Source organism: Photinus pyralis, unplaced genomic scaffold (assembly GCF_008802855.1).
Source record: "Photinus pyralis isolate 1611_PpyrPB1 unplaced genomic scaffold, Ppyr1.3 Ppyr1.4_LG3b, whole genome shotgun sequence".
In the NCBI taxonomy this organism is placed as follows: Eukaryota; Metazoa; Arthropoda; class Insecta; order Coleoptera; family Lampyridae; genus Photinus; species Photinus pyralis.
The window spans coordinates 10,618,525-10,642,521 of NW_022170510.1; the positions used below are offsets into that span (position 1 = coordinate 10,618,525).

The 23,997-nt window shown below is 35.8% G+C and overlaps 1 protein-coding gene across 3 annotated transcripts in view; it reads right to left on the reverse strand.

Moving 5' to 3' along the window:
- Nucleotides 1–23,997, reverse strand: part of LOC116167013 — a 53,436-nt gene that overhangs the window by 14,834 nt on the left and 14,605 nt on the right. For all 3 annotated transcript variants that reach the window (XM_031482247.1, XM_031482245.1, XM_031482248.1), the window contains exons 4-7: nucleotides 20,900–21,081; nucleotides 6,005–6,059; nucleotides 5,268–5,821; nucleotides 5,004–5,217 (exon numbers count right to left, since the gene is read on the reverse strand). In XM_031482247.1, coding sequence (XP_031338107.1) covers nucleotides 5,004–5,217; nucleotides 5,268–5,821; nucleotides 6,005–6,059; nucleotides 20,900–21,081 — 1,005 coding nt within the window. The remainder of the gene's footprint in view (nucleotides 1–5,003; nucleotides 5,218–5,267; nucleotides 5,822–6,004; nucleotides 6,060–20,899; nucleotides 21,082–23,997) is intronic.

Consider the following 23,997-nt stretch of genomic DNA (forward strand, 5'->3'; position numbering starts at 1 on the left):
TGGTAAATATGTTTTCATTAAGCGACCTCACTACTAGTACTTATTGATACGTAAATTCTTTTCTAACCTCCCTTAAGGGAGTGTTTTTGAATCAATTTTTTTATTTTCATTACTAATGATCGTAGGAACATCTTCTTAATGGCATATGCAAGTATGTTTAAGACCTCCTTGTGTCCGATCTTCAGGGAGGGATGGCTTTTCAACGATATTCATGTCACTATAGGAGATGGTGACACTTTTTTGCTACAAGTATAGCGACCATTTAAAGGTTTTATCAAATACTCCTCAAAATGAAAATGGTCCCTGCGAGTGATGCCGTTATTGCGTGGCTTTTGTTTAAACATGTCGGAAAATTTAATGATTTTGGACAATTTGCTACACAAAATTCTTTGAATTTTCTGGTAGTCGGTGACAAAATGACCCGCCATACTAATTTGAACGTGTCGATTGTTTTTTTTTTTTGTGTTTTGCTACAAGCTCATATTTTTATGACCATCATCAGCCCTCAATCAGTCATTCACGAAAATCATCCTGTCACACCGCTCCGACGGGCCGCCATACCGCCGCAAAGATGTCATTTTTTGTTAATAATCTTGGGCATTTGGATTTTCCGAAACTTCATGCTCCAATTTGATCCATGATATATACGCCATACTCTTCATACTCGAAAATTTGTTTTCCTGAAACATCTTTGCACTATAACTGGGACTAGCACGAACTTCAGAGAGATTATTTTATTATTAAAAAATTTTTTTTTCCCGGTAATCTGACTGGAGACATGTATTTGTCATTGTTAGTAGATGTTATTGATTCAATGATAACCAACATTAAGGAACGTCATATTACTGTGATGAGCGATACATAGAAGGTGATATTGTTAGTAGATGTTATTGATTCAATGATAACCAACATTAAGGAACGTCATATTACTGTGATGAGCGATACATAGAAGGTGATATTCTCGAATAATTGTTATTGTTGGGAAGGTGGCTTTGCAAATCCATTTAAATCGAGTTTTCTCTGGAACTACTGATCGGATTTATAAAATGAAAACAGAATAAACATGCGTATCGAACTAGAACACAAAAATTTTAATAGTACGTTTAAGAACTTTCACGATATTATTTATGATTTTTACATTGCTAGTTTCCCAATTAGAAATACAACTAAAAAAAATGATGGCAAGGTCGTAAACTGGTTTTCGCAAAACCTATCTCGTTTAAGAGATCATTTACAACTCATTAGTGAATTGTATAACAGGTACCGCTCTCAGAACCTTTATGACCTAAAGAAATCCTTATCTTTAACTTATAAAAAGGAAATAAGATCGGCTAAAATGAAAGCAAATGATACGTTTATTAAAAACTCCTGCAATCCCACTAAAGCGATGTGGACAGTAATCAATTCACAACGAAATTGTAATATTGTACCTCAATCCAATTTATCTTGCAATGAATTTAATATGTATTTTGCTAATATCGTAGACAACATTTTAGCCAATTTACCCAGTAGGAACACCGACTCCATGAACTATTGTAAACTAAACTCCTCTCATACGACCTTTGATTTTAAAAATGTATCCCAAGTTGAAATTCGCGACGCAGTAACCAGTCTGAGAAATAGTCATTCCAGGGATATTTACGGTCTAAGCATTCAGTTGATTAAACTCAATATTAATTCCCTTGTCTACCCACTAACCAAGTTAGTCAATACTATCATTGGCACAGGAGTCTTTCCAGATATAATGAAGGTAGCTTTAGTACTTCCCCTGTATAAAAACGGTTCCAACGATATGAATAATGTAAGTAACTACCGACCGATATCTATTTTACCCATATTCAGTAAAGTCATAGAGAAGATCTTATACAAACAGCTTATAAGCTTTTTTGAAATAAACAATCTGTTTTATCGGCATCAATATGGTTTTAGGAAGGGAAAAAGCACTTCAGATGCAGTTATTACCTTTATCAACAATGCACTAGAATGTTTTGAGGATGGTCGTCACATGGTTGCTGCCTTTGTGGATCTCTCCAAGGCTTTTGATTGTGTGTCTCATAAAATCTTAGTGAGCATAAGCTCAAGGAAGCCTACAAATTTGGCAACACCAGTGCACAGCTGGTTAAATCATATGTCACCGATAGGTACCAATGCGTACGTTACGGTCACTCCCTATCTGATAGACTGCCAATAAAACATGGTGTGCCGCAAGGGTCAATCCTTGGCCCCATATTGTTTCTTATCTATATTAATGACATGCCCTTGACCCTACCCGCTGATGTTGGCTACTTTGATGTGTAGCAGCCCTGATATCAACTATGCGAAACGTCAAATTCAAATTAGCATTGAACACGTTACAAAATGGTGCACTGATAATAACCTGATGCTCAATACGGATAAGACAGTGATCATGCCGCTAACCCTGAAAAGAGGAATTGAGGTCCTTGTTACCAATAAAATGTCATTATTGGGCTGTACGATAGACAGTAAATTAAATTTTAATTACCACTGTGATCATCTAACAAAAAAAATTAATACAGCTATTTTTTTAATGTTACGATTGCGGAATAGTACATCAACAAGGATTGTCAAAACAGCATACTATGCTCTCATCCAAAGCATCCTCTTATACGCAATATTAGCATGGGGACGTACTTCACATTGGCGATGCATGTTTAGATTGCAGCGCCGAGCCATCAGAATTATAGCTGGGTTGAAATACAGGGAGGATTGCAAGAAGGCTTTTATTGAACTGAACATTCTTTCCTTTCCTTGCATGTTCATTTTCGAAGCAATTTGTTATGCTAAGCAGAACTTATCAATGGCAAAAAAACAATGTAACGTACACGATCACGATACTAGGCTTAAGCATAACATTCGAACTAAGTACTGCAGGTTTTCAAAAACACAGGATGGTGTAGTCCACCAATCTCAACTTCTTTACAACAGCCTTCCTAATAAGATAAGATCTATGCCCATTGGAGCTCTTAAGTCACGCCTCAAAACATTTCTTTCAAAACATGCTTTTTATTGTCAGGAAGAGTTAATGAAAAACTGTTATGCGATGTAATATGTAAAATTGTACTCTGTTATCCTCCTCTGTTAGTTAGTCTCTGAATGTACCTTTGTATTTTGTTCGTAATATTTTTTTTTCCAATGACGACCGTAAGTGTACCCACACGGATAACGGTATAATAAATATTATTATTATATTATTATTATATTATTATATTAACGTTTACCTCTCCTTTCTATTTAAAATTTCTCGAATGAAATTCACCCCCATCTCAGGGTTGAAGTTATGTAAATAGTATTATTTAATTTAGATATCTCCCTCAGAACCCGAAAAATTTACATGTTCGAGCGTTTTTGCCAAAAACTATCGTTAAGCCGCCAAAATTTGCATTGACTGTTTTCCACAAAAAAAAAACAATGGACATATTTAAATTAGTATGGAGGGCCACCAGAAAAGTATGGCATTTCGTTTCCGCAATTTGTTTTGTCACCGACTACTGGAAAATGCAAAGAATTTTGTGTAGCAAATTGTCCAAAATCATTAAATTTTCCGATATGTTTAAACAGTCGTCACGCAATAACGGCCCCACTCCCAGGGAGTTAGCGCCATTTTCGTTTTCAGGTGTACTTAATTAAACCTTTGAATGGTCGCCATACTTGTAGTAAATCACACCAGAAAAAGTGTCACCATCTCCCGGTCTACTAGCCCTGAAGGATTTCTAAGTGGGTTATATCACAAATCTAAAATTAACATACATATCGGAAGCGTTTTTCGTCCAAAAGTAGCTTTGTTCGAGGCTTTGTTTCCAATGCGCCATCCTGTACTCTGTATGGCTGCAGGGTAGATTATACACAGAGATTATTACATTATACTTGTCGCAATTATTACAAAACTATTTCCAAACGTCTCAACCTCCAAACAACCCCTTCACAGCAAATGTAGCACGCAAACGTTAAGAAATGAATATGAAATAGGTGCTTAGTACAGTGCTATTAATAATAGCAAATCCGCCCCATTTTCCAACGTTAAATCACAAATCGATTTAAAATTCAATTTCGCCCTTAATTCAATTTGAAATGTTAACATGAAGGTCGTGTTTATTTTCAATTATAAGAAGCTTGAAAAAATCCAATTAGCAATGCGCCTAAATCAAGCCGGGTAGATTACCAAATCATCTATTCAAATCAAAGTTCGTGAACGTCAGTAATTAGTCATACGCAGCCATGTTGGGGCAGGTAAATTTGATGGTTATCGTAGACGTTTACCACGTTCCTCCCTTTTCTTGCACGTATAACTTTAACTACGCATTTTTCGAATTGTGAAAACATGATCATATTTACGTACATAATTATCATCGAAGTTTTTATTGGGAAGGATAATATTGCGTGATGTGGGAAATGTTAACAGCGCAACAAGTTTAACCTTGCCCTTTCTATATTTGGGTAGGTATCCTCACGAGAAGCGCAATGTTGGTGGATCTTATCGAAAGACATCGATATTATATGAATTACTTAGTTTGAGCAAAGTTTGGGAAACAATAAGATATCAAAGTGGGCTTTTACCTTGCAGGGAAGCATTAAGAATACCCGATTGCTTCTAGTTTCCAATTCTTCAACCCTTAGCGATAATTATGGCTAATTTAACTTCTACTTTTATGTAATTTTTGAAAAAAAAATGGTTTTCGAGCCATAAAGAACAAATATCTACCAAACAAACATGCTTTATTAGCTACCTGCAACAAATAAAGTAAAAAAAACTATAAATTAACAGGTACATTCACTTTTTAATGGCGATTGACAAACAGAACACAACTTAACAAAATAGTACAGCAATTTCTTTTTCAAAATAAGTTAATAAATAATTAAAAAAACAATAACCGTCTAACAGCAACTAAACTAAATACCCAGATTTCACAAGCTTACAATTTACAGTACTGGCCAAAACAAAATATGACTTTAAGGCGTGTTTACACTAAGACTCCACTACCAACCTCCGCATTAAAGGTGACTTGCGGTAGATTTAGCCTTTTTTTGCTGCACTCCGCCGCCGAGGCCGTGTTAACCGATTCGGCCGTAGAGGGACGATGTTGGTTTTGGACGATCGGAAGGGCGCAAGGTACGGGAGCGGGCCGTACGCTAACCATCGAACCGTTTCTGGATACGTTCCGCCTAAACATCTCCAGAGTAACCTGGTTGCCGTAAGACCTTAAAGACCCATTAGTGTGCCGTCATGTATGAAAGCCCGAAATACTCACCTAATTAAATTCAAGATGTCGATTTCTGGCATGGTAACGACGTTGTGCTTATCGACGAAGATAATATAATCCCCAGGTAGAATTCCGGCTTTATCTGCGGGCAACCCTTTTTCAACCCTTTCAATGCGCGGAGGATGCGTCCAAACAACGGAAAAACCGAAACCCGATTTGGGAACCTTAATTAATTTTTTTGTCGTAGTAAACGGCGTACGACCGTTTTTATTTCCGGTGGCCTTTCGCTGCAGCGCCGCCGGTATGGCGTCGGGACCTTCCGTCGGATCTAACTCTAAATATCGCAAAAATAAATTTTCGTCCGCATCCTTCTGATGCTGGTTCATTAAAGCCGAATTTGTTTTCCGTATATTATCGCAGCCGCCGTCAATATCGTCGATGCTCATGATTTCGTCGTTCGTCGTTTCGCTCATTATTATTTCGTACGATTCGTTATTGGTCGACGCGAAAGATTGGGCTAATTTGATATTTTCTTTTGGAACGGGAACATTCTGAGTTCGACCCGTTGTGAGCGGTAGTAGGTGAAATGAACCGCTAATCTCCTATAAAAGAAAGGGCGTTTAGTTCACCCTACTAGAGTAAGCGAAAGTAAAGGGGAACGAATCAAATCCCTAAAACCATTCTGCTGTATCAGAGACAAAATAATCCGCGCTAAACTGTTACGCGTAGTAGATAAGAATTGGAAGCTAAATTTATGGAGGATTAAGATATAACATAAACTGTACCTTTTTAATAACATTCTTGATTGTGAACGACGAACATCCCAAAAAGTCGCTGCGCCTGAAACAAATAAATGACATTAGTAAATGCGCAATCGATAGGAGAACTTTCTATGAGTTTGGGGTTGCTGCATCCAAATACCTATTATGCGCTGGACTATGAATACTAAGTTTCCCATATTCATTCTCGTGTAGGAGGATAAAGTTTCCTCAATGGAAGCACATTGGGGGAACAGTGACTATACCGTGATTTGTCATTGTTAGAGAACTTACAGTTATGCTAATTCCGAAACGTATTTTTTTACAGAGGCTTTACATTACCCAAAATGTAGAAACTTACTGTCAACTACAGAGAGAACAAAGGAGTTTTGCAGCCTTTTGTACGGAGCTCAGCTAAAACGCCATTCAACATATCAAAATAATTGAGTAGAGTTTTCGCATCAAATAAAATCACCACCAAGTTTTTATATAAATACAAAATCGCATTGTAAAAGTGTGTAAAAAGAGATACCATTCTAAAAAGAATCTAACGCATTCTTTTGCTAACATTTCAAAATTCTTATGTAATTTCTAGTATTTGTATTTGTAACCCAAAAACGGTATAGTGATAGTGGGTTTTGAGGTTCTGACCTGGACATTTTTGCAAAATGAACCGATTAACTTGAAATTTAGGACATTATGTACTATGTAGGGAATATCCTAAGGATCAAAGGGCGCTTTCACCCTCTACCCTGGGTGGTTCCAATATAAAAATTAGTTCTAAGCAAAAAGTGCTCTATACATTTTTGTTTGTTATTCGCGGCCGAATGTATCAGTTTTTCATAGAAAAGGTAAATAATAATTGGTTATTCGCAAAAAACTAGTAAAGTATGCACATTATTTAAAAAAATTGTGGAGAACAAAATTTTAGCTTTTAAAAAACAAAGTAAATGATTTTTGATGGCTGAATGACCAATACGAACCGAGCTATGGGTTGTTCGTCAAACGCTAAATTAAAGAACTTCAAAGTCAAATACCTGGAAAACTGCATTTTTCGAGAAAAACCTCTAGAATCTTTTTTGAAGTATTAAAATATTCTTTCCTTTTTAAAAAAGTATTTAGTATTAGAGCGAGTTATCATGAAAATAAGATCGATCCCTACTACGGGAAAACAACCCCCTAATTACTTAATTAAAATTTTCAGTTTTGTTTATTTGTGTAGTAGCAGTTCCGGCGAACTTCGTAGCACCTTTGGGAAATCCCAATTTTTCCCGCGGAAACCTCCGGAAATTCATTCGACGTATACCTTAATGCTTTCAAAGAAACCTACATTCTAAAAGTCAAGCCTCTTTTCGACTGTAAAGCATCAAATCCCGTTTTTTTCCTGTTCCCGTTCCCGTGGGAATGTTGGAAAGTGTTTTACTAACTCAGAAAGTATTCCTTAAAGTTTAATCGCAATCAGATGAACTGAAAGTGGGGATGCGGGATCTTTCGCCTTCTTACGTGACGGGTACGTGTAGTTCGTTGTGTAAGCACACAGTGTACATTAAAAAGTTGAGTTGTTGCGATCGCCGTGTAAACATCGCAGCTCACGCGTTCTAAACTTTGCGAACAAAATATCGTCATTAAAGTACCTAGTGATTATTATTACTTGGTATTAATAAATTTATTAATCGTTTGAAGTTTGTACAGCTTAAATTTTTACACTCAACCAAGTGAAAAGTGTTCAATTTCAATAGCATTAGGAAAGATTTTGTTTACAACATTTTCCAACATGGTCGGTTTCTGTAATTCGTGCTCTCGCGAGTTTGGTGCTCGGATAAGTTCGGAGATGTGTGACACATGCAACAAGCGATCTCATCTTGCCTGCGGAAATGCGGTACTCTTCGAGACGCCCGCTGGGGAACCCATGCAACGCTTCACTTGCAACTTATGCAGCAAATACGAGGACTCAAGTTCATCGCAGGCAGGCGGTAATCAACTTGACTCCAAAGTTTCGTCTATAAGCGATATGCAATTTAAATCTATCATGGAACAGTTTTCGTCACTTCATACTAAAATTGAGTCAATTCACACGAGCGTTGTTGAAAATGAAAAGGCTATTGATCGTTGCGAACAAACAATATCTGTCCTACAATCTGATGTTCTTGTCCTCAATGCGAGAGTAGAGAAGGTGGAAAATTCTGACGAATTAGCCATCAATAAATTTTTGGCAGAAGCAAACGATCGAGCTAGACGCGAACGTAATCTAATTATTAGAGGAATTCCAGAACAATCAGACCTCTTACATGAAAAGCAAGCGGCCACAAACTTTATAACTAGTATTGTGCCGAATCCTCATACTCCACAGATCACAGATCTAAAGCGTATGGGTCACGAAAAGAAAATTTTGAGACTTACTTTAAACAGCAAAACCGACGTTATAAATGTGCTGAAAAACAAACACAACATAAGCAAATCACCTTATCCGTATGCCTCTATAAAACATGATCAAACGCCATCTCAGATCCAATTTATGAATAATTTAAGAAATGAGCTTGATCGCCGCATTAAAAATGGTGAAAAAAACTTGACAATCAGATACGTTCAGAATACTCCCTCAATAGTAGTAGACGACAAAGCTGGTCCTTCTGGCTTAAACAAAAGAAATTCATCTGAAGCTTCGCTTTCACCTCAACAAAATGACTCAAAGAAATCTAACGTGGATGAAAGTGCATAGCAACCACTCAGTCTTTTCTTTTGGAACGTAGCCGGCTTTAACAATTTAAATTCCCTAGACTTACAAACAATACCTGCTGATATTTTTTTCTTCTGTGAAACGTGGCTTACTAATGATCCTGCAGACCTGCCCAGTTTTTTCTGTGAAAATTACATTTCAGTATATTCTAAGGCGACTAGGGAAAAATCATCCGGGCGTGCTAGTGGTGGCCTCGCGTTATTTTTACAAAAAAGTTTACACTTCGTCATATTGGATACGTCGCCTTGGTGGATAACTGTTTATGTTAAAAACAAAAATATTGATTTCATAATTATTTGTGTATACTTTAATAGAAAACACGATATTACTTATACTTTAGAGAATTTTCATTTAGCATTAATGCATTGCATCGATTTGTACCCAGGTGTTATGATAATTTCCGTAGGTGACTTTAATTGTAGAATTGGAAATGGTGTATCCCCACCTGCAGATGTTTTTTTGGGTACCAATCTTTATAATCATGCCAGCTTTCTTGACAATACTTTGGAAAGGAGGGGGCGCACTCTTATCGAATATATGCACGAAAACTCGTTATCTTTACTGAATGGAAGAACTATTTCAGACAAACCAGCACAATTTACTTTTGTTAATAAAAATGGGAAAAGTACAATCGATTTGGCATGGGTTTCGAATCAGAGCCTGTCGCTTATTAGAGATCTTGAGGTACTATGTGAGGTTAGTGCGTCTGATCACTTCCCTGTCAGGGTTTCATTATGTGTAGGCGGTTTTAGACCATCTCATAACATCAACAACAAAGCCAATCGGCCCATAAATAAATCCAGTTTAAAGTGGAATCCCCAAGCAATGAATATTTTTAAAAATACTATGCGTTTATCACCTAAAATTATTTTTACTCCAAATATCGAGTCAGCACATGACAACTTAATCACTGCGATTTGGGATTCAGCCGATGCATGTCAAATGGTAAGGCATAATATCCGTTATTCTAATAATACTTTAAACAAATCAAGTAAACCCTGGTTTGACACAGAGTGTCTTTCAGCAAAGAAAGCTGTGAAAGGTGCTCTCAAACTTTGTAAGAAAAACAGTTTTTCCGATTCCTTTCGTTTACGTTTTCTTGAAGCAAAAAAAGTTTTTAGATATAAAATTGGAAAAAAGAAGCGTGAATATGAGAGGGCAGCATTTTCAGCTTTAACCCAAATTAGATCATCAGCTGACTTTTGGCGCACTGTTAGACAACTGCGTAGAGGTGCAAACTACAATTTAGGGCTGCCTGCCGAAACATGGGAAAATTTTTATAGTTCTACAATTAATCCTCGCATTGAACTAAAATACAACTTTTTTGATGCAAAACATCCTGTTTTAGATAGGGATATTTCATTGAATGACATCCACCTTGCATTAGCTCGCTGTAAAAACAACAAAAGCCCAGGCGAAGACGGAGTACCGTACGAGTTCTACAAAGCACTCCCATCAAATTGGATTTTATATCTGTGTTCGTTTTTCAATAAAATTTTAGAATATCGCGATATCCCAAAATGTTGGGGTACCTAACATTGTTCTTACGATGCTACACAAGAACGGTCCTGTGGATGATGTTAACAATTATCGAGGAATCGCGTTAGTAAATTGCATTGTAAAACTATTTTCTACAATATTATTAATTAGGTTGGAAGAATGGGCTGAACAAAATCAATTAATTCCGGAATGCCAGAGCGGCTTTAGAGGGTCCAGAGGTTGTGCAGATAACATTTTTACTTTGATAACAACAACACAGCTACATCTCCGTTTAAAACGACGCAAAATATATGCTCTTTTTATTGACTTTAAACGAGCATTTGATTCTGTTTCTCATGACCTCTTGTGGAGAAAGCTGCACACCTTTGGATTTTCATCCACAGTGATTTCGGTGATTAAAGTGCTCTACGAGAATGCTAACTTCAAAATTAATAGTAACAACGAGCTAACTAAGGAATTTCCAGTCTCAGTAGGCGTTCTTCAGGGCGAACCTTTAAGCCCTTTGTTATTTTCCGCTTTTTTATCAGACTTCGAAATATTTTTTAGAAACAAAAACTTGTCAGGGGTAAATATTGATGGTATTTCTGATATTCTAGCCTTACTTTATTGTGACGATGCCGTCGTTCTTTCCGACACGGAGTCGGGTCTAAAAAGAAAACTAACTGCACTTGAGGAATACACGACCTTAAACCAACTTACCGTTAATCGCAAAAAGACAAAAGTCTTAATTTTCTCTCGGGGTGGCAGTGAACCAATTAATCAAAACTTCTTTTTTCATAACGAAAAAATTGAAACTTGTAGAAAATATGTTTACTTAGGAGTCTCGTTTACGTCTTCAACTTTTTTCAGAACAATGGCAGAAGACACGGTCTTAAAAGCAAAGCAAGCTTCAGGGATGGTCAGGGGAATTATTGCTAAATCAAACAGGACCAGGTGGTCGGCAAAAATGTCCCTATATAATTCATTAATACTTGGGGTACTACTAAATAACTCCCCAATTTGGGGTATTCGCTACTTAGACATCCTTGAACGCGTTCAAATAGAGTTCTTTAAAAAGTTGTTTCTTTTACCAGCTAACACTCCGGACAGTATCGTACGCCTGGAATTCGGAATAACAAACCTTTCATTTACTATTTTCAAACTATCTATAACCTGGTTAATTAAACTTTTAACAATGAGTAGGGTCAGATTTCCTCACATCTGTTTTAGGCGACAGCTCGCTCTTTTAGATAGCGCCGATCCTCGATACAACTGGGTACGACAAATGAAAGATCTTTTTGCTAAGTTCAACTGTTCCGAACAGTTCATTCCTTCATTAGCTTCACCATTCCACCTTAAGAAAAATAAAAGTAAATTGTTAGATAACTCATTAACAACATGCATCCAACAAGATCTTTTATTTGTTGCCACGTCAGCTTTTCCCCTTTTTTACAACAAATTTGTAAATCCTGGCATATCAAAAAACTATTTACTTTTTAACAATTTAGCTTTCAAATATATTAAATTTATGTGCCAAATTAGGACCTCAAATATACGAAGGTTTAAAGCAACTTTTGATGGTGTTACTTACAGAATAGATCTTACAGACATATGCAGTATCTGTAACAGTAATTCAATACAATCTTTCCAGCATGTATTCTTTGAGTGCGTGCCACTTCGACAGGGTCTAACCTTGGATACGGAAATTGTTAGTAACTGTGAAAACCTTTTATATTTTCTTAATGATATATCAAAAGATAATGTGAAAGCTGTAGTCCATTACTTTTTAAATATTCTTCGCTTGAGAAGCTTTATTTTAAATGAATGATCAAATTTTCTTTTTTCAAATTTTATAATCATATTAATTATTAATAACTAATTGCTAGGTTACATTTATTTTGTGGCATTTATAATGAAGCTAATTAGTATTATTATTATTTTTTGTTAGGTATAATAAGCAAAAACTTAACTCAGTTGCTATAAGTATACTCTGTACTTCAAAAGCAATAAAGTTCTATCTATCTATCTATCTATCTACATTTAAAATTCTTTGAAGAGAGGTCATTTCCGAATATTTGTTGCAAAATTACAATGTGCACACTTTAAATATTTTGAAGTATTGCGTATTGTAAGCGGCGGCAAGCGTTTATTAGCTTGGTTATTATATTACACACGTGATTTACATCAAAATCGCGACCTATTCCTATCACTTTTTAATTTGATGGTTTTTAATTTGACCGTTGGTAAGATTAAAAACATTTGATTTGACGATTGTTGTCAATAGTTCTCTTATTTACTTTTACAATAACTTTCTTTATGTTTTTTTCGTGTTTTTTTTTCGATATTTAGTTATTCTGCTATTCGTGTCGGACAGGAATCTAACAAATCAAAGATCATAAAAGTCGGTCCATCCGTCTTGAGTTATTGATTATTAATGCATTCTAGAAGTTTGATGGGCCAATTTTGAAATAATTGGAGCTAAAAGTGAAAAACGAATTTCTGCAATTTTGTGAAAAATGCCCTTCTTTTCAACATAGTCTCAAAACAACGGGAGGAACGTAAAAAAATGATACAGTATCAATATATATCTTTTTCTCAAACATTTTGCTCACCAGAAATTTTCTGTACCTACGACAAAAATTAAGTGAGTCATTATAGACATTTAAAACGTGTATACACTTACATTTAAGCCCTTTAAGCCCACCCTCTCTTAAAACTAAAAGTTTTCAACTTCAAGGGATTTAATGTAAATAGTCTTGTTATAAGTCTTGTAAAATGCTACAAAATGGGTTAAAGAGAAGGAATTGCCTGCATCTGAAGACCTTTTAAAAATACTTGTTTGCAATTGTAAAAAAGGCTGCCTTATGTGAGTGAAGCGTACCCAGGCAGATGGAAGGACAAAAAGTTCAAACTCTCATCTACCAAGTCAATTGACATCCAATTATATAATAAACTTCCGGCAATCTTTAAAACCCTGAAACTATCCCAATTCAAATCTTCCCTAATAAAAGTTCTTATCTCACATGTATTCTACTCAACTCTAGAGTAGGTACATGGATTGGGCCTCCTTGTAGTCAACTAGTCCTGTATGTTGTATGTCATTCGTTTGTCCTATACTTTTATTTAGCTCTCTTGATTTGCCACAAACAAAATTATATTTATTGTAAAGTGGTTTGAATAAATATTATTATTATTATTGGGAAACCGTAATATGTAAGGAAACTCAAATAAGTCGTCTTGTGACATCGGTGCAAAGGACCCATTTTTATAAAATTGCGTTTTACCTATTTACCTACGCAGGTGGATACCAGAAAAGTTGACCTACCTATTAATAAATGGCATAATTTCAATTTGATAATATAGTTCCTCTTCAGAATTCAGAAAAAATCACAGTCACATTTTACAAATACCAAATAAGAAAACGTTGAATTGTTGCAATAGAATTAACATGAATTTGCTTCATATGTTTACCGCATTTTAATTAATGTAAGCCGGGATGTAAATTGTTGCCGGGATTGCCCATCGTCAGGTTTAAACCGCGGGGATAATCGAAGCCGGGAAGTCCGTGCCGGGGTGGTTATCGCCGGGACGACAATCGCCAGGATAATCGTCGTGGAATAGATGGCTATAATAGACAACTCAACTCAACACGAGTTTGTTTTACATGATAATAATCTGCGTCTACTATTGAAACAGTAACTTGATTATTTAATGTCATATTAGGGTTAGCTATTAGTCTTTATCTTTATTATTAGCATCATGTGATTTTTTAACACCAAGACGATAAAGTTGAATAATTAACATGGTATGAGGGTGGTAACAGTTTAAAACAGCTCCAGTTTGTCACGTGTATGTTGGTTGCCTACAGCCATCTATTCCATGGCGTGATACTAAGTACCTATCGCGATTCCATGCATTTGATTCTATTTTTTTCCCATTGTATACATTTACCAAAATTCCCTTTATATGTATTTATTTTATATATTTTTTTGTACGTAATTTTATCTGCTAAAGTAGTTTCTTAAGCATTACATCGTTATAAGGGGTGGTTTTTAAGGGTTGAAAAGATGCAAAAAGGAATTACTAATATTTGAAGTAATAATATTTTAAAGTGAAAACGCTGTGATAAATTATTAATTTTTTGAGGGTAATTTTTTTTTTATTAAACCTCAGTAACCTATTTTTGAAATGTCGCTATTGTGATGGGTTTTTTTTATCAGGATGAGGATACTTGTTATTGACTTACTCCCAAACTTCTTGTTGTGTTCTAGTATGGTCGCCACATCCCCTCAATTGATACTATATCGAATATTTCAGAATACAGTATCAGTATTTGATCTTAGAATTTCATGCTCTTTCCAAATTCAGTATAAAAATAGAGTGTATTATCGCGTACGTCATCTCTCAAAAACAAAAGATGATCCTTTAGTCTCATTTAAGATAAAAATTGACGTGTTCGAGGATTTTTTTCAAAAACGTTTTTAATAAAAGATTTAGCGATAGTTTTAGACTTTACACTCGCACTGTTTATAGGTTTTGGCAAAAAAGGGGGGGGGGGGTTACTGCGCACAAAAAATGGAGTACCAATAACTTTCTCCCTATAACTCATAGTACCTACTTTCGTAGTAGCATTGCAGAATGATAATCAAATCTTCGTGTACTAAAGGGTATTATTCTCGAGGAATATTTACGAACTGATCCGCTTCTATTCCACATCGCCCGGTACAATGTTCCCCCGCATAACCAAAAAAGCTTCAAAGAAACTGACAGTTTTCGAGAAAGAACGACCATTCAAATTTTCATACCGAACAAGATCATTGTAACTAACTAAACATTTGTGAGGAAGAACGTATTACCGGTGGGCCTAGCCTAGGAATGCTCCCCAACAAAGGAGGACTCGACAACTTTTCCCCTATTAGTCGTATAAAGCATAGTTAACCGAACGAACATTAGTCTTTCATCAAAGGAGGGTGGTAAGGTTGCAAAGAAGGCAATCAAATACTCTGAACTTACTGATCGATTCATTTTCTGCCCTTTTGGTGTAGAGACATTTTGAGCTTGGTGTCCTTCAGCTAAGTCTTCTATTAATAAGGATATAGGACGGAAAATTTTTGAGAAATCTAAACGGTCGTTCAACTGAATTTCTTAAACAACGTATAAGTCTGGAAATTCAAAAAGCTAATGCGACATCTGTTCTAGCAACAATTCCATACCAAAAATGTTTTAACGAGGTTTTTTTATATTTTACATTGAATTTATTTTATTTTGTTAATTTTGCATTTAACTGCAAATAAAGGTCAATTAATACTAATAGACTAGGGGACAAGGATAGTGAAGATAAAGATTCACCCACCTCCAACCGTTCCAAAATGTAACATTTTGAGAAAATAAATACTCATCACTCATTGACATGTCTAGATATTGCACCAGAATCTCCAGACCAATTTATTGCTGTAGTAAAGTTCCCCACCCCTCCGCCATTAAAATAGATCTACGTCATAATAAACCTATTCAAGCGAGTTCAAATTGTTCGTGTTAGTGGGTGGTATTCTCAGAAATCGATCTTTATTAAAAATTATAATTAATATTAATGAAAAACGAGATTTATTAATGGGAAAATGCTGCGCGGCTCAGGTTCGAAACTCCTGTTTTAATATACTATTCCATAAAGGTACAATTTATTGGTTTTCATTGTTTCATGTCTCCTTCAATCTTTTCATTCGGAATAATGAAACATGGCCGGATTAAGGTTTCTGTAGGCCAGGGGCTCAACATATTAGTGGGGCCCTATTCCTATACAAAATAGGTTATAATTTCGACAATCGTCTGCAAATAGAGCTGGGCAGTATTCGATTTTGTAAATACTTTTTAGTATTCAAATCCTTTAAAGTATTCAAATACTTTGTAATTAAATACTTTTATGGAAGCAGTATTTGTATTTGTAACTCAAATACTTTCACAAATATTTAGTACCTATTCGAATACTTCGCAAGGTATTTGAATACTTTGAGAAGTATTCGAATACTTCGCATAGTATTTGAATACTTAACCTTCCTTTTTTTTTTACCAAAAATCGACTACTCCAAAATTTCTCGGGAAAACACTTTTTCTTATTAATTTTGGTGCGTAGAATCCAAAACAATTCGTACTTTTTCGATCAGACTTTTCAATCAAAAGTTATAGACTAGAAACCAATTTCGAAAGAAAATTCAAAGGGCTGTAACTTTTGAACTAGTAGCCCAATCTTAAAACTATTTGAAATTATGGATTCTACAGGCCATATTCTATAAGAAATTTTTTTTCCGGGTCGATCTGAGAATTTTTTTTTCACGCCTCAAAAAAAGGCAGTGTATAACCTTCCTTTTCTACCAAAAATCGACTACACCAAAATTTCTCGGGACAAAAATAAATAATAATAATAATATATTTTTTAGTGCATAGACCAACAAAACGTATGTATAGCACAAGTCAATTACAAACTAACAATTAGGTAACAATTAAAGTTAAAAAATTCACTAGTGGTGTAAAATGGGTTAAGAATCAGGTACTTTAACAGGTTTTGTTTGAACAGTTTTAGAGTGTCACAGCCTTTTAAGTAGTGAGGTAGCTTGTTATACATTTGTACTCCAAGAACAATGGGAGAGTTCGCGGTTAATTGTCTTTTAAAAGTGGGGATTTGGAAAAGGTCATTATCACGTAAATTATAGCTATGTGTGTCCTTGTTCCTAATCAGTTTATGAGAATAGGTGAAGATTAATTTACAATTTTCAAAAATTAATAAACTAGGAACCGTTAAGATTTCCAGATCTTTAAAGAGACCTCTGCACGAATGAAATTTTGACACGTTTGCAATTGTTCTTATAATGCGCTTATGGGCAATGAAAATAGCATGCGAGTGAGTAGACGAACCCCATAGACATATCCCATATCGTAGGATGGACTCCACAAGCGAGTGGTATATATTAACGAGTTGATTTAGAGTTAAGACGCGTCTGAGATTTCTAATTAGGTAATTAACCGAACTCAATCTAGCTGCGAGTTTGGAGCAGTGTACATTCCAGCTTAAGTGGTTGTCAAAATGTAGACCCAAAAATTTAGTGGTGGAAACATCTTGCAGAGTGTTGTCCTCTATTTGTAGAGCGACAGGGTTAATGGTTTTTTGTGAGTGATGAAAACGAACATAATTGGTTTTGCTTGCATTTAGAACAAGTGAAGCTTCCTTGAACCAAACACTAAGCTTATGCAAGTAATTATTGCACAAGTTTGTGAGTAATTTCTCGTCCTTATGGGACACCAGCAATGACGTGTCATCCGCATATAAGAAATGGGGTGCTTCTGTCCCGAGGAAAGTGGGTAGATCATTTATATACAGCAGAAACAGCGTTGGTCCCAGTGCCGATCCCTGCGGGACCCCAACATTTGTAACTTTATTCTGCGATTTAAATATTTGCTTGGTGCCGTTTACTAGTCCGGTAATAGAAACGTACTGTTCCCTGTTGTAAAGGAAAGAAGAGATTCCGCTGAGTCCAACACCTCTGATACCATAATTCTCTAATTTTAAGAGCAGCTTGTCAATGTGTACGCAATCAAAGGCCCTTGTAAGGTCACAGAAGATCCCTATTGGACATTCTCCGTTGTCTATATATTTAATTAGCTTACAATAAAAATTTGGTAGAGCGTCTGTTGTTGAGCATTTCGGTTGAAAACCAAACTGTTGTTTCGACATTAGTATGTGTTTTGTAATGAAGCTTTGGAGGCGTTCAATGAAACAATATTCAAATATTTTAGAGAAAGTGGAGCTGAGGGCTATAGGACGATAATTGTGTATACACTTATGCTCTCCTTTTTTATAAATGGGGATAACGTTATTGATTTTTAACATTTTTGGGAATTCTCCCATGCTAAATGACAGATTTATAAGGTATGTCAGTGGGGATATTATTGATGGTAAAATTTGTTTTATAAGTACTGGTGGTATCCCGTCCGGGCCGGTTGAGTGTTTATTTTTTAATTTGGAAATTATAAGGACTGATAGTTCACTAGTGGTAAATGGAAGCAAAACAAATGTATGGGGATTATTGTTCATTTTTGGGATGTAATGTCGGTTTCTGTTTTGTGGGTTATTATTTATTAGAGTTTGTGCTATATGACAGAAAAAGTCGTTAACACTTTTTCTTATTAATTTTGCTGCGTAGAATCCAAAACAATTCGTACTTTTTCGATCAGACTTCTCAATCAAAAGTTATAGACTAGAAACCAATTTCGAAAGAAAATTCAAAGGGCTGTAACTTTTGCTCTAGTAGCCCAATCTTCAAACTGTTTGAAATTCTATAGGAAAGTGTTTTTTCCCGGTCGATCTGAGTTAACGTTATACATCTAAATTTTGTCGTTACTCATTTTAAATATCTATTATGTTACAGTAATACCTTATTATTGGGGCCAGTTGAAAAGCATTTTATTGAGGTTTCTAATGATGTATCACATATCGGATGTACCTACACAAGAAATAAGAAACAGAACAGAACAGAAAAACAGAATAGTTGCCGAGTACTCGTTGGTAACGTAAAACGTTATGTAATTCTGAATTTAATAAAAACAGAAAATGTTATACGGAAGCCGGAGGGCAACGATCTAAAGTTGCACTATTTGTAAATGGAAGAATATTAAGTGACGTAGGATAAGGTGCAAAATATGTTTTTTAAGTACCTTGCAGGGAACTTTCTATACTGATTAATGGCAGGGGATGGATTGCAATTCAAATACTTGGTGGTGGTGCTGTGGGTACAATGTAATTGTACGTTTAGAATGGTTCCCTGTCAATCTAGGTACTCGGTACTACAACAAATGTTGCTAATTAACCTTTTGAATTATGTGTACAGTCTAACTTACCAAATGATTTTCACTGTTACGTGAATTAGCTAATGATTTCAGTTTACTCCCTTATTATTTACTTAACATCGAACAAGTTAATTCCAAATTCCATATTACAATTATGTTCTTTTAGCACGCAAGTTCGTATGCGTCTAAAAGTGAAAGGGCATCAAACTTAGAACAACTACTACTACGCGTTTCAAGTTGAGCACAAAAAGCAAATAGACTGACGTGAAGAGAGGAGTAGAAATACAATAAATAATACAATAAACGAAATACGTAGGTAAATCTTTTCAGAAATTCCGCATTTGACTGACTGTGATCGATGTAGCATATTATAGCCATTCGGACTAAAGGCCAAAGCAACGTTCGATGCAGACAAATTAGATTTAACGTAGTACATGAAAACGCACATTCATGCTCGTGGGGGTTGCATTGTGTATTTTGTTTTTCGCCTGCGACGCATTTTCTCATCCACGTCAATGAAAAATTCACGCCACCAAAAAGGGTGAAATAATTGTAGGATGTGCGTTTCAGACGATAAAAATCTGCAATCGCCCCAACACTTGCTAATAGGATAATCAAGGGTGCGCAACGCTGAACTAAAAAATCCATTTTTACTTTGGGAAAAGTGGAAACGAGCCAAGGGATTTTAAACTCGAGGAATATATTTTCACAACCTATTTGAGATTTCCCGAAAGGGCAAACTGTTGCGGAATAAACGTAATATTTTTACTTCACCTTTACCGAGGGTCGACCTGAGGGCCCACATTTATCCATAAAATGCGGGTCATCTGTTCGAATGGCACGTGAATAGTCGCACTCACGGCGAGAGTAATTGAGTGTACATTGTCAGGCACGATCAATCACACCTGAAGGGATGGCTTTGACTATACGATTGATACTGTTCAAAACAAAATTTAGGTCACGTTATGTAATTACTACCACGCGCAATTGAGGTTAGGTGTTAACCAAAGGATAAACTGAAGGGCTTACTGTTGTGATGTTGATTGGGGTCATGCTTCTCGTACAGGGGATTCGCTAGACGATTGGCTAATAATACTGCATTTTCTTTGACGGCAACAACAATGTCCCTCACAGTGATCGCCGGTTGCCCTTCCTGATCGTTTACCACAAACTGCTGCCGTTTGCGAAACGAACGACATTACGTTTTACTATCTTCAAACACACCAAAGTTCCACAATTTTCCTCATTCCGTTTTCTTTTTCCTAATTTAGCATTGAAGGAATCACAATTTGTCTAAACTCACTACAACATTTAAAGGTAAAGAAAAAAATTGTTTATATACTAACTAAAAAGACACTATAGTCATCATCACCGATCACAGTAACACAACGGCTCCGCACTAAAACAATACCCCTAAAACGGGGGTGTTGATTACAGCAGGAGGTCAGTAAAAGTAAGACTGGAGCTCCAGGTTCTGCTGTAAACACATCTTCCTGCACGACCGTTTCCAGTTAGATTTGCTCTTTCCTTTCAACCACCGTCCGGAAAAGCAGCGAGAAGTGAAAAACGCTTTTCCTATGTGGGGTATTGTCTAAGAGTGCGGAAACTAAATATCGATCTGAATCCGGTTCCGATTTTGCGTAGTGCGCGCAGTAGTGCGACGCTCGAGGCGCTTTTTCCTCCACGTTTCCTATTTCTTTGCCATTTTTCCGATGGCTCTATCTATGGGGGGACAATTATTATGCCGACCGCATTCGCGTAAACGATTATGGGAAAAATAGACAAAAAAATTTAGCGATGGCGCAGAAAAAACTGTTGATTCGTACGGTTGGTACGGAAGCATTTTGGTCATGAACGTTTTCACTTACCTACAACTGCGGTCTCGGTGCCAAACTTCGATTTGCAATCGTTTATTAATGTTGTTTTTGCAAATCGGTATTCTAAAGGAGTGGTTAAATGAAGGTCTGGAGGAGTTCTGGTGGACCACGGTTCGCTGTATGAAACCGTGACGTCTCTTCTGCAAGTCACCAGTTCTATCAGCCATGATTACCTATAAACACATTTATGTTACATAACGTAGAAAGGTGCTTATTATCGTATTAGGAACGTGCAATTAATTACGTGGAAAAATGCTGTTTAGGAAATTGCATGTTACTAAGGGTCGCAAATGAGTTTTCCTAGGTGGAATTCACGTTAACGACCTAGCATGTAAAATAATGTTTCTTGACTTATGCTAAATGCAAAATTGCATTAGTTCATTGGTCACGCAAACCTTGATCACTTTATCAAACACTCAGTATCTAGGCTTTTGGAAAAGTTAACATTAACATTGACCTTTGTACCTAGACGATGGAATCTGCAGACAGATAACCTTCCACTAATGGGTTTTGAAGAAGACGTACAAAATAGTTAATTATAATTCATTTAACGATCACAAAATAATATTATATCGCAATTTTATTCATGTGTCTGTCGGTCTGCCCACGACAAAGCTTTGCTCCAAGACCATGTAAACTACTTAAACCATTTTATTGGTTTTGTTCAATTGTCGAGTTTGTGCTTCCACAACATTTTGTTCTTTGGAAGCCATACGAAGCACATTTCGTAATTAAGCTAATAAGCAATGATTTCGTGTTTCGAGCACTAAAATTTGCGATATCAACCTGATGATAGCATTACATACAGAAACGTTGCAATTTAAATACAACTACGCGTCGACCTGCTTGTTATTCAGAAGGGAAAGAGGGTATGAATTAACATCGATTTCGTTTTTCTCGTGAAAAATTAGTGGTGATCAAACGTATGCTATTGACGTGATTGATGGTTGTGTCCTATTTCATTTTATAACATTATTCGTAACTCTTGTGTTTCCTTTTCTGTAATACAAAGTTTTACTAAACACAAGTAATTCAAAATCGATTTTCGGTCTTCGTACTACTTTATTCTCTCATTTGAGGGAATGAATGTCCAACGTGCGCCGCTAGGCACACTAAAGGTAGAATTTGGAAACCCTAAAATAACCTAAAGTGTTCTGAAGTGGATGCTTGTAAAGCACCCTCCCTGGCTGTGTTCCACGAAATAATTATACGATGATATAAATCAACCGAAATTATGCCGCAATTATAGTTCGTATAAAATGAATAAGTTCTTGCCATTCTAACACATGGTATTTGGGGTAAAAGGCAAGTGGGTAGCTAGTTTTTGTCAGCGCGGGTGGTGAACTATAAAAAGGATTGGATACCCACTTGCCTTCTACCTCAAATAGTATGTGTTAGAACGGCAAAGATGTAGAAACTGATTGCGCGTATTAATATAAGCGCTAATCCGATTTTGATCATTTTATATACCACATTTTACCAGTGACTCGAAATCATTCAGATCCTAGTTCCTAGAACGCCGAAAATCGTTAATTTTTACAGGTTAAAACCTTGAACATCCTTTTGAACAAAAGTGTTCAAATTTTGAACCCACACGAAAATTTCGGTGGGTGCTGCGGGTCAAAATTTTATTTGAGAGGTAGACAAAAGTCAAGTATAACAGTAATGGCGTATGCAGAACAATTTGCACGTAACCAACGTGAAGGCACGATCTTCTCTGAAGACAGAAGTTTTTCTTCTGAAATTTTTTTCGGAAATTTTAACTGAAGGCTTCTCACAAAACGAACTTAAAACACACGTCAGAAAATGGATCGCGGTTACGCAAAGTCAACTTTTTTATTTGTGGACCGATTTTTCTGAAATTTTAACAGAAGATGGTTCTTATAAAAGAAAATTGAAAACGTATGGATTGCGCGTATGAGCAAAATTTAAAAAAAAGTGCTATTGTGGCAACTTTTCGCATCCGTCCGACCGTTTGTCCGTTCCTACGGCTGTGTCGCTTTCAGATTTTTACCTATTTAGTTCGTTATGGTGTCGAGGCTTCCACCAAGGAAAGATTTTTTTTGTCAAACAGTTATAGCAAAAGAATTTATTTTTTCGGTTCTCATAATTTTACACTTTTGCCGTTTATTTACTTATAAATTTGATACATTTGTCGCATTTTTATTTTTGATTAGCCAAAACTTGAACATAAAACTTGCTCTGCGATCATTTTGGATCAAAGAGAACCAAAATTTGATTGAGGAAACTGTTAAATGCATTGATAGAGAAAAATAAAATTGGCTCTGTTGGAAACCAGGATTAATCCTTTGGATCATTATTTATATTGTGCACTTTTTGAAAAAATAGATTGCGCATACGCAGACCCGCAGAATACTTTCAAAAAGTATTTGAATACTGAATAGTAAATACTTTACACAAATCAAAGGTTATAAATACTAAATACTTTTACCTCCAGCACAAGCGAATACTAGATACAAATACATTGAAAAGTATTCAAATACTTTAAAAAATAAGAATTAGATTAAAAACAAGTACTAGATCAAAAGTTACAGCCCTTTGAATTTTTTTTCGAAATTTGTTTTTTGTCCATAACTTTTGAATGAGAAGTCTAATCGAAAAAGTACGAATTGTTTTGGATTCTACGCACCAAAATTAATAAGAAAAAGTGTTTTCCGTTCCCGAGAAATTTTGGTGTAGTCGATTTTTGGTAAAAAAGGAATGTTATACAGTTCCAAGATTGGGCTACTAGCCCTTTGAATTTTCTTTCGAAATTGGTTTCTAGTCTATAACTTTTGATTGAGAAATCTGATCGAAAAAGTACGAATTGTTTTGGATTCTACGCACCAAAATTAATAAGAAAAAGTGTTTTCCCGAGAAATTTTGGTGCAGTCGATTTTTGGTGAAAAAGGCGAAGTATTTGAATTCTTCTCAAAGTATCCAAATACTTTGCTAAGTATTCGAATACTAAATATTTGTGAAAGTATTTGAGTTACAAATACAAATACTGCTTCCATAAAAGTATTTATATACATAAAGGATTTTAATACTAAAAAGTATTTACAAAATCGAATACTGCCCAGCTCTGT